We start from the raw sequence: 12,509 nt of genomic DNA, 5'->3' as shown, positions 1-12,509 counted from the left end.
AATTACATATTTCTTTTTGTAGTGGCAGTATGCTAGAACAATCACTATCACTCAGTAAATGATGGAAAGCTATCTGAAGGGGAGGAAGAGACTGATGAGTTGAAGGCCAAATGAAGGGGAAGATATGGCATCAACAATGAGATAAAGCAGTTGACTCAGTTAATCAACTCAGGCATTAAAAAGGATAAAAAAGTCTCCTACACATTTAAAATCAATTTTGAAGATATGAGAACACATAGGAGAAGGGAAGAATTATAAAGCAGCAAGTTCTTTTAGCTCAACATTGCATTTTTCATGAAAATGACTTTGTTTATGAAGTTTATGGTGCATGTGATTTCCTTTAATGTATATTATTTCCTTCTCAACAATTCTTTGAAACGGGAAGTTTGAAATGGGAAGGAGCCAAGAACTAGTGAATGGAATAACCAAGAACACAGTTTAAGACTTGCAATTGCATAATCCAAATTATTTCATTTTCATTAAACTATACATCTGTAGGGGCTGGGGATTTAGCTCAATGGCATAAGCGCCTGCCTGGCAAGCATGAGGTTGTAAGTTTGATCCCTGGTACCAAAACAAAACAAAACAAAACCAACAAAAAAACTATACTTCTGTAATAATTAAAATCTGTTTATTATAGAAAAAAACATGAGGCAAGATTGTTGTAACAGTGCTTCCGCGAAGAGGTTTTACTCATCTGAGATATTTTGTTTCATAAGAAATCACTTATGAGTCCAAAGAGAGGAGAGAGTGGACAGCAACAAAAAGAGCTTGTTCTTGTGTATGGAAGTTATCTGGAAAGCATCACAGGAAGTCTGCAGAGCAAGAAGTCAAGATAAGAGAAGACAGGCTGAGTGAAGCAGCCTTTGCCCATGCGATGGGAGGAAGGGAATGGATGCTTATGCGGCTGTGGAGCCACCAATGACAGGCACTGGCAATGGAATGTAATAGATAATGCCTGCCTGAAAACGATCTTGCCAGGTTGGCTAAGTCTTTGAAACTGATACACTGAAAGAGAAAAATTGTACAAATTTATAAGATATTCGTGATGTTTTGACCCATATTTACATTGTGCAGTGTTTAGATCAGGGTAAACATGTCTATCTCCTCGAAATTTTCTTTTTTGTTTTCAATGAAAACATTTAAAATTCTTCCATTTAGCTTGTAGAAATATGCAGTGCATTATCATTGTCTGTAGGGTGTAGCGTTTTGGGGTTGGGTTGTACTGCCCCCTGGGATGTGAAGGCATTTGGGGGCCAAGAATAAGGTAAGCTGGGGCATAACTCAGTAAGTCAGTGCTCGACTAGCGTGCGTGAGCCCCTTGGTTCAATTTGTAGCACAGATAGGGGAGAGAGGGAGAGATAGAGAGAGGGAGAGAGAAAGACTAAATTTGCAGCATCTTATGGACAGAGCACTGCTATAATGGGCTACTGTGGTGGTCAGGGGTAAGGAAAGGTGGTGGGGACATGCCTGAGCGGGCACAGGAACATTTTATTACTTTTGTTGTGAGATTCTTGGAAGATTCTGGCATCACCAGCATGTCTTTTCTGGAATGTCCAGGTTTTCTCCACCCACTGAATATTTGTATGTCACATTATTTATTACTAGATATATTTATTTGTCTTTTCTCAGTTGTTTCATTTTGTGACTTCCTGACCTTATTTTTAACCTCTCCAAGTTCCTTTCTATTTACTTTTTGGCTCTGGTGCTCCAAATTCCTCCCAATATAGTGTCAATATGATGTGAATTCTTTAAGTAAACAACCTGAACTGATGTGCTTGAAGTATCAAGTCATTCATCCCTTTTCCCTTCTTTGTCTTATTTTTCTTATCTTCCTCTTCCTCTCCATTAATAAATTCTTGAGTCATTTAAAACTATGCGACAGGCATTTCCTCAGCAGGAGATAGACCTGGGAACAAAAGTTTAAAAACATTGAAGATGAAATAGCAGTTTCTTAATCTTGTAGTCATTTGCATGTCACCTCTGTGATTTTTGCATATCATTTGTTACTTAGTTAACATTCTTATTTAAATATATTAATTTATTTCACACAAATTAATATTTTGTGAGGCAAAACTTTATATCAATACTGAAAATTTAAAATATTTAAAATTTATATTAAAATATATAACTATTAAAAACATTTATGTGTACCATTACAAAGCATACATATATGTTCCAAGTGGAAGGATTGACTGAGAATTTCAAAGTGTTAATAGAAATTGTACTCTCTTTGAAAGTTCTTTGTATTGCATAAAAATTTGTCTTCTCTATTATTGGAGCTGGTTTTGTCATATGCAGTCAAACTAAGTAAGTTTTTTTTTTTTCATAAATTACATCCCGTTAAAAGTTTGAAGTGAGTTCCTTTCAAGTCTTCTTCCTCCTAAGACTCTGAGTTCTCTCATGCCACTTGAGGGGGACTGTTACATATGTTGGGGTGTTACTCTCTAACAGTGCTTACCTTGATCCCTGTCATTGCAATCTCTTTCTTCCAGCTGAACCTGGGCTTTGAATCCCGGCTCACCTGTCTCCCTTCTTAAAGAACATTTCTGAACCTGGAGCCAGTTCTCTGATGTGTTATGACTTGAAACAATGGGATTTTGCTTTCTGCTCTTCTGGACACTGTTTTATCACTTAATTAGACGTAAAGCTGTATTGCTTTTTTAAAAAAGGTAGTTTCATATTTTTGACTCCTAGTGGTGGTTGTCTAACTACATGTCAATTCTTTTTTTACTTCTACAATGAAAAAAATCTTGAATTTAATTTTCTTGCTTTTGATCTTTGTTTCAGACTTTATTTTGAATTCATTAATAATTTAACTTTTTCAATTTAAAATAATCAGTAACTTTAATAGATAAATTTCCACTTAGGCCATTGATAACAAGCTGAGTAAAGTAAGCAAAGCCAGGAAGAAAACCTCAGGCTAACAAAGATTGGAGAAGATTTGTTTCATCTAGGATGCTGGCAACAAATTTATTTCTAGTTATCTTCCCTCATTTGGAAATCATGGAAACAATTTGTCTATGGAGGCTGTTTTTATTTGTCATTTTTCCCCATAGATCATTGACAAGTATCAGCATCAGCTCTGGAACTGTTGTTAGTACTCTTGGGTGTCACTTATCCTAGAAACTTAGACTTAATTTAAAACCCTCAGGCACACTTTTATCGCTTTACTTTTGTCACTCTCCAGTTTCTGTGGGAATGTTTCTCTTATCTTGTCCAACATGAAAATTGTTCTTCATAGAGAAGAAAGAAAGCTTATTTCCTTGCCTCTGGATTCATTTTAAGGCCCTTGTGTCTTTTTCTTTAATTCATTTATTCATTTTGGAGTTCTAGAGGCCAACAAACGTACTGTTCCCTGAGGAAAGCAAGATGAAAGACAAAGTCCTTGGTCTTTAAGAGTGTGTGACATAGGAGGAGAGAAATAAAAATAAGCAGAAAAGTGGATGGTGAGCATAGATGCTGAAAGTACAGGGACTCAAGTGATTTGTTAGAGCTCAAGTCTTGACAGCGTTGTTCTACTGGTTATGAAGGTGATTCACTACATATTCCAAATGGTGCACTTTACAGCAATGACGTCTGTGCATCTATTGTTCAGTGGCCTGAACCTGAATCCGTGCTCAGGTTTTTAAACGCTATTAAGATTTATTTTCTAGTTCTATAGAACAGGAATAATAATAGGACCTGCCTCATAGGATTATGATGAAATTTATAAATATTTAATTCATATAGCCCATTGCTTGGCACATTAGGTTCTCAATAAATGTTATTATTAATATACTGTTGTGATGCTCTTCACACAATGAGCGGTGAAGTCCAAGACAGGCTGTGCATTGGTTCTATGTATTGCAGTATGGTTGCTGCAATAAATTTTTCAAGTCACAAAAATTACTCAAGTCATAAACTTGGTGACTTGAAACACACATTTATTCTTTTAGGTCTGAGATCAATTCCTTTGGGCCCAAGCCACGCTGTCAGTAGTCTCGCTTCTTCCAGAGGCTCTTGGGGAGAATCCATGCCTTGTTGCTTCCAGATCCTGATGACTGATAGCACTTCCTGACCTATGGACATTAGCACTCCAGCTCTACTCTGGGATCATATTGCTACCTTCCCTCCTGTGGTCAAATCTTTCTCTGCCTTTCTTTTACAAGATGCGAGTGGTCACCAAGAAAATCCAGAAGAGTCTCTTCAGTTTAATGCAGGTTAATTCTTGACTTAACCACACTTGAAAAGCCCCTTTACCTTGGTCTTTTGGTATGCATAGGTTCCAAGAATTAGGACCTAGATGTCATTGGGAATACTAGTTGGCCTACTACAGGCTGCCAAACCAGTTTGGAATAAGGATGAAGGGAATTTCTGAGACACTTTCCAGTGTTTCCACAAGATGGCAGCAGTGTTGTTGAATTCAGCTTTGAAGGTGGGCTAGAGGTTACCCTGGTAGAGAACTGGGGAAGAGCTCCTAAGAGGGAAATATTTCAGATGGACAGAGTGACAGTGGTGAGCCAAAGAACACAGACAGGCAAAGGCAATGTGATTGTTGGTGTGAAATTTCTTGATCATTTTTCTTAGCTGACATGTCATAAATTTATTCTTTATTTTTCCTTTAAAAACTCAGATTATTTTGTTTTTGATCTTTAAAAATTTGTATATTTAAATTCTAGAATACCAAGGAAAACTTTGAGCAAGTGTCTCCTCCCTCTATCAAGGTGATTTTTTTTTTTTGTGTGTGTGTGTATGAATTAAATGTGTCTTTGTATCTGGTGGCTCCAAGGTAAGGGCCACTTGACTAGTATTACAAGATCACCTGACTGTGGGCCACAGAGTTCTTTGCTTACTCTCACAATGTTTCAAATTAGTTAGAATCAACTAAAAATTTATAAAAGGGAATTGATATAAAAAATCTAAATTTCATAATATGGTGTTATTTCATGTTACATTTTGAATTTAAATATAATTACCCTTTAAACTCTTTTGGTACATCCTAAGACTTCAGCAAAGGCTCAAAGTGTGTAATGATGTTTAAAAAATATTATAATGTTTTCTTAGGCCATAAAAATTAAAAATCTCATGTATCCGTATTTTGTGTTGTATTAGCCCATACAATTCTCTTTTAAGGAATTTTTATATTTGTATCACCGAAGCCACTGTAAATTACAATTCTCTTTGTTGTTTAATAGGTATTTGATTCAGTTACCACCCCGTACTCTAACTTCAAAGAGAACATTGTGAAGAGGCTGTCAGCTGAAGTGCCTATAGCCAGTAGCCCACTTACCACAAGATGGCAGCAGAGTCAAAGCAAGGATTTGGAAACCTATTCCTTTGGGGATGAGTATTCAGTCACCGACATCTCACAATCCGTGGGAACAGTGCTGAAGATAATACCTGAGCAAGGCACCTTGACTCTAGGTGAGCCCAATTTTGCAATATTAAAAAGGATACATTCCTGAGACAATCTTTGTCTTGTAGAACTCTCTAGCATCATATTTAGTTAACTGCTTATAAGATGCTAATGAGACAAAACCAAAAGGTGTATAGTAAACAGAAAGTTGTAATAGTTTAGATGAGCAAAAAACTGTTTGCACATTGGCAGTCCTCAGAACCAGAAGAGGTTCTGGGTGTACCCCCAGCAAGATGGGCAGGCAGCATTTATGGACAGAAAATGAAGTGAGGCACAGGAGCGTATTGTTTGGAGTTGGGCCTTTGCCTCACTTCAGCATGATCTGATCAGTTGGTGGCCTGTGATGACTGACTAAAGCTGCTGCTGTGATTGGCAGAGACTCTGCCATCATGCTTTCTGGGACGTGGATGAGGGAAGCAGAATGGGCACCCGAAGCCCACTGTGATAGACAAGATTCATGACTCACTTATCAGAGTCCTAAAACACACGCTCTTCCTGAGGTATGTAACCGTCATTTGGACACAGCCTTCAGAAGCAAAATTTGCTGCCTATCATCTATTAATTTAATTCCTGTCCTGCCCTTCTAAAATCCTAGGCAATATACCATAATACTTTAATCAATGTTTATTTAGACAAATATTACAAATAGTGCCAACTCTTCTTGCAGTATTGTAGTTCTGCAGATTGTAAGGGAGCTCAAATCTTTTCAAATCAATGAAATTATTTCTCATGTAATAACAAGTTTCAATATTGACATTAGCTGACCGAAGCTACAGGAGATACAGGATTGTAAGAAAGATGACTGTTGATAACCATCTTTTGTATCTCATTGTAATTGGGGAGGATATCTGGCTAAAGCTAGGGGCCTTCTTTTTCTTTCTGGCCCCAAATTATTGATTTTTTAAATAGTAACGCATTGTGTAAGAAACTCAAAATTCCAAGAGATAGATTATCAGTCAAATTGATTTTGCAAGAAAATCCATTTTATGTCCTACTTAGTACTAGGTGTTAACCAGATATGCTGGTTTCTCAGACTTTTACCAGTAGGATTTCTTTCTTCCTGTTTCGTAACTGTGAACACTGAAGATCCTTCCATTCCAAAGGGGACATCTATATTCATTTGCAGTCATGCTCTGTGCACAAAACATGAGAGGCCGCTACTTTTTTAGCATGGTGGGACTGACCAGTTTGTTTTTTGTTTTATTTTGTGATACTGGAGGGTTGAACTCAGAACTTCACACAATAGGCAAGCACCCTGTCATTGAGCAGTATTCTAAGCCCTTCAGAATATTTTATTTTGGGAGAGCTTTTGCTGAATTTCTGAGGCCGGTGTTGAACTTGAGATACTCCTGCCTGAACTTCTTGTGAGGCTGAGATTACAGGGATGCACCATTATGCCTAGCGCTGACCTCTTCATTTATAAATGGATTGATTGTCAGAAATGCATTGACATATTTCTGTCTCACTTGAGGTTCTGAGAGCTGACCTTTTCTGCTATATACTTTTCTGTAAATGTAAAGCAACCATGTTAATTTTCAAGACTAGAGCAAATCCTATAATTTTGGGGAACATTTCATGCTTTCATCACCCTTTCTCCTTAACGGAATGTATTTCTCATAGAGTTTTGAATCCCAGGACTTGGGCCAGATACTAGGGACAGCGGAGATGATTTGTCATGGCAAATACAGATGGCCAAGATGCCTTGATTCCTCTGATGAACACATGAGATGGCAGATGCTTAGTTTTAGATGATGACTTGAAAGATTTCCAGGACAGTTGGAAGTCCAATATAGTAGAGTGATCTCTCAATCACGAGAAGAGAAAATGAAAAAATATTGATGCAAATAATACTGGCTTTTGTTTTAGCTTAGAAAGCACTCCACTGATGCTATCTCAAGCTAACTTTATAACATCTTTCCACAAGAGGAAGGGTGAGAGGCAAAGTGATATGTTTAGCATCACATAGTGATATTAATGGCTAGCAAGCATCCCACTGTGATTTCCTGACAGGATGATCATAGCTTGGGCAAACCAGCTACTCTTTGCACCATCATTTTTTTTTTTAAATTTTATTTAAAAGGAAAAAGAGAAAAAACAAAACAAAACAAAGCGATATAAGGGTACAAGTAATACAGAACTACAAAAAACAAAACAAAACAGTAAGAAATCACCAGTTAATAGATTACATATTATCATCTTAGAGATAGTTGCTCAAGTCACAGTATCAAAGCATACAAAGTGGACATTCAAACAGTGAGACTGCAAACAGTTGTGTTCAATGATCCAACCAAAAACATTAATATGGTCAGCTATTTAATACCCTTAAACACACTTGCTGTTGTATCTTTTAGAGCACTTTTTTTCCTTCTCTTTTTTACAGCAAAATTTACACATTTTGGGTTTTATTACTCCTTAGTTCTTATTACTTTTTTTGGGGGGGGGGAGAGAATAAAGTCAAATATGGCAAAACAAAGCTGTCAGTCAAAACCAAGGATAGACATAGCACATGACGTAAAAACAGAGTACAAGGTTATCAACAATGATTTCCATAATGTCTCTTGTTTCCTTAAAAAGAATTGTCTATCTCATTAGGTATTATAAAGTTGAACAAACCAGTAGAGAACAAGACCAATAAAACTTAAGCATTATAAACATTACCGGACTTCCAAAGGAGACAATAGTCAAACCAGAATGGGCATCTTAGTTAATCTTATTGCCTTCAAAGTAGTTGCCTATACCCTCAAACTTGATACTATCATACAGAATGGAACAGAGTCTAATCAGTCAAAACAAGATCATGGGAGTATTACAGGACTTCAAAACAAGTTAATAGGAAATCAAAAATAGTTACTATTATATATCCTGCTAATTTTTAAAATTTTTCCCCTTAATTAAAACAAACATAAAAAATAACTAAATAATTTTTTTAGCGAATAAGGGAGAGATTGAGATAAAAGAGGAAATAACAATATAACAATACAGGTCAAAGCATGACTGTTTCAGCAACCTAGTGCTTCACCACCAAATAACCCGACTTAATAGTAGTTACCATAGTGTCTGTCTTTTTCCTTGAAATATTTGAATAAAACTTCATATACTATAGCTCCAAATATTTCCATATCAAGAAGCCCAGAAAAAAGCCTTTCTAATTAATAAGTGAAAACTTTATAAGGCTTCAAGGCCACATAATGGGGAATCATGATTACCACATATTTTTATATATTTGAATCATTACTTACATTAGGGAAACTATTTGGTATTCACACATGCGAGATTGATTTATTTCACTTATGAGTATGGTCTCAAGCTGTGCCCATTTATTGATAAATATCTCAATGTGATCCTTCTTTATAGCTGAATAATACTCCATTGTATAGAAATACCACAACTTTTTTATCCATTCCTCAGTTGATGGACACTTGGGTTGTTTCCAAGATCTGGCGATTACAAATTGTGCTGCTATAAACATAGGTGCACATATATCACTGTGGTATGATGCTTTCAGTTCTTCTGGGAATATGCCTAGAAGTGGAATAGCTGGAATAAATCGGACTTCCAATCCCAGCTTTTTGAGAAATCTCCAGACTGACCTCCACAAAGGTTGTACCAGTCTACACTCCCACAACAGTGTAGGAGAGTTCCTTTTTCCCTACAGCCTCTCCAGCATTTGTTGTTGTTGGTTTTCTTGATCCTGGCCATTCTTTCAGGAGTGAGATGGTATCTCAGTGTGGTTTTAATTTGCATTTCTCTAATGACCAATGATGATGAACATTTTTTCAATAATTTATTTGCCATTTGTATTTCTTCATCTGAGAAGTGCGTATTCATCTCAGATGCCCATTTTTGGATTGGATCTTTGAATTTTGGGGGTCTGAGTTTTTTTAATTCTTTATATGTTTTAGACAAGAGTCCCTTGTCTGAGAGAGAGTTCACTAAAATCTTTTCCCAGTTTGTGGGTTTTCTTTTCACTATGCTGGAGATTTCTTTTGACATACAAAAACTTTTTAATAAGAAGTGGTCCCAGTTATTCATTCTGGGAATTATTTCCCGTGCGGTTTGAGTCCTGTTCATGAATTCTCTACCTACTCCTATGTCTTCAAGGTTTCTACCCAATTTGTCTTCCAATAGATTTAGTGTTTCTGTTTTAATATTCAGATCTTTGACCCATTTAGATTTTAATTTAGTACATGGTGATAGACACGGGTCTAGCTTTAGTTTTCGGCAAATGGAGAGCCAGTTTTTCCAGCACCATTTATTAAAGAGACTGTCGTTCTTCCAGTGAACCTGCTTGGCTCCTTTATCAAAGATAAGGTGGTTGAGTGTGTTTGTAGTTGTGGTTGTATCTTCTAATCTATTCCATTGATCTTCGGCTCTGTTTTGATTCCAATACCATGTTGATTTTACTACTGTTGCTTTGTAGTATAACTTCAAGTCAGGGATTGTGATGCCTCCTGCCTTGCCTTTGCTGCTTAGAATTGCCTTTGCTATTCTAGGTCTCTTCTGGTTCCAGATGAATTTTAGGAGTGATTTCTCTAGATGTATAAGGTATGTTGATGGTATTTCTATTGGGATTGCATTGAATCTGTATAACAGTTTTGGGATAATGGCCATTTTCACAATGTTTGTTCTTCCTATCCATGAGCAAGGGATGTCTTTCCATTTTCTGAGATCATCTTCAATTTCTTTTTTCAGGGTATTATAATTTTCCTTGTATAGGTTTTTCACTTCTATCATAAGAGTAATTCCTAAATATTTCATTTTTTTGCTTGCTAATGTGAAGAGTGTGGTTTCTCTTATTTCCCTCTCTGTGATTTTGTTGTTCGTGTATAGGAATGCTATTGATTCCTGAGTATTGATTTTGTATCCAGCTACATTACTGAATTTATTTATTGTATCTAAGAGTCTTTCAATGGAGTTTAGGGGTTCTTCTATGTAGAGTATCATGTCATCTGCAAACAATGATAATTTAACTTCTTTTTTTCCTATCTTTACCCCTTTTATTTCTCTCTCTTGTCTAATTGCTCTGGCTAGTAGTTCCAGTACTATATTAAATAGGAGTGGTGATAAAGGATATCTTTGTCTTGTGCCTGATTTTAAAGTAAAGGCTTTCAATTTTTGGCCATTTAGTATGATGCTGGCTGTTGGTTTGTCATAAATGGCCTTTATTATATTGAGGTAAAGACCATCTATTCCAATTTTCTGTAAAGTTCTTATCATGAATGAATGTTGGACCTTATCGAAGGCTTTTTCTGCATGTATAGAAATGATCATGTGATTCTTACTTTTGGCTTTATTGATATGGTGGATTACATTTATTGATTTATGTATGTTGAGCCATCCTTGCATTCCTGGGATGAATCCCAGGAATGGTGTATAATCTTCTTGATGATTTGCTGCATCCTATTTGCCAATATTTTATTGAGGATTTTTGCATCTGTGTTCATTAGGGAGATTGGTCTATAGTTCTCTTTTTTAGTTGGGTCTTTCTCAGGTTTCGGTATTAGAGTAATATTTGCTTCCAGGAATGACTTTGGAAGGATTGCTGCCCTTTCAATTTCATTGAATAGTTTGAGGAGTGTCGGCATTAGGTCTTCTTTGTATTTCTTGTAGAATTCTGCAGTGAATCCATCTGGGCCTGGGCTCTTCTTTGTAGTAAGGACTTAATTACATTTTCAATTTCATTAACAGAGATTGGGTTATTCAACAGTTTTACATCCTCTTGATGTAGCTTTGGTACTTTATATGTTTCTAAGAATCTGTCTATTTCTTCTGTGTTATCAAACCTTTGAGAGTAGAGGTTTTCAAAATAGGTGTTGATGATCTTCTGTATTTCTATTGGGTCTGTAGTGATTTCACCTTTTTCATTTCTTATTGCATGAATTTGAGCTTTTTCTTCCCTTTTTTTAAATAAGGTTGGCTAGCAGCTTATAGATTTTATTTATTCTTTCAAAGAACCAACTCTTTGATTCGTTGATTCTTTGGATTGTTAGTCTCTGTTGCATTGATTTCTGCTCTGATTTTTATAATTTCCTCTGTTCTTTTGGCTTTGGGTTTGACTTGCTCTTCTTTTTCTAGCTGTTTGAGGTGTAGCATCAAGTTATTTATTTGTATTCGTTCTGTTTTCCTGATGTGAGAACTCAGTGCAATAAATTTTCCTCTGAGGACGGCTTTCATTGCATCCCACAAATTCTGGTAAGTTGTATCTGCATTTTCATTTTCTTTTAGGTATTGTTTAATTTCTTCTTTAATTTCTTCTGTGACCCACTGATTACTCAAGAGTGTGTTATTCAGTTTCCATGTGTTTGCAGGATTTTTGCAGTATCTTTTATCATTAATTTCTAAGTTCAGAGCGCTATGATCCGATAACATGCAAGGGATGATTTCAACTCTTTTGCACTTGTTGAAATATGTTCTGTGAGCTAATATATGGTCTATTTTAGAGAATGATCCATGTACTGCTAAGAAGAATGTGTATTCCGATGTTGTTGGGTGGAACATTCTGTATATGTCTATCAAATCCATTTGTTCACAGGTGTGATTCAGTTCTGTTATTTCTTTGCTCATTTTCTGTCTGGTTGATCTGTCCCTTGGTGTCAATGGCGTATTAAGGTCTCCTGTTACAATTGTGTTACTGATAATTTGAGTTTTCATTTTTGTTAATAGTTGTCTTTTATAACTGGGTGCTCTAGAGTTTGGTGCATATATATTTAAGATAGTTATAGATAGTTATAGATAGTTCTTCCTCTTGGAGTTTTCCCCTAATGAGTATTTAGTGACCTTCTTTGTCCTTTATTGTCATTGTTGGTTTAAAGTTCACATTGTCTGCAAACAGAATGGCTACTCCTGCTTTTTTTTGGATTCTTGCTGCATGAAGTATTGTTTTCCATCCTTTGACTTTCAGTCTGTGAGTATCCTTCTGGGTTAGATGGGTTTCCTGTAAACAGTATATGGTTGGATTTTGTTTCTTGATCCATTCTGTGAGTCTGTTTTTTTTTTTTTTTTTGATTGGTGCATTGAGACCATTTATATTAATGGTTATTACTGTTAAATGCTGGTTTATTGTTGACATGTTATCTCTCTGCTCTTGCATCTTTATCTTTCTGTTCTGTTT

The 12,509-nt window shown here is 36.0% G+C and overlaps 1 protein-coding gene across 1 annotated transcript in view; it reads left to right on the top strand.

Annotated features, from left to right (window-relative positions):
* Cdc20b (cell division cycle 20B) overlaps positions 1-12,509 on the top strand; it is a 73,197-nt gene that overhangs the window by 13,891 nt on the left and 46,797 nt on the right. The window contains exon 3 of the mRNA XM_063258146.1: positions 5,178-5,406. Coding sequence (XP_063114216.1) covers positions 5,178-5,406 — 229 coding nt within the window. The remainder of the gene's footprint in view (positions 1-5,177; positions 5,407-12,509) is intronic.

Source organism: Cavia porcellus, unplaced genomic scaffold (genome assembly GCF_034190915.1).
Source record: "Cavia porcellus strain 051 isolate PalLab524CR breed Dunkin Hartley unplaced genomic scaffold, mCavPor4.1 scaffold_11, whole genome shotgun sequence".
In the NCBI taxonomy this organism is placed as follows: Eukaryota; Metazoa; Chordata; class Mammalia; order Rodentia; family Caviidae; genus Cavia; species Cavia porcellus.
The sequence above is the reverse complement of the archived record's forward strand: the minus strand, read 5'-3'. Positions and strand labels throughout refer to the sequence as shown.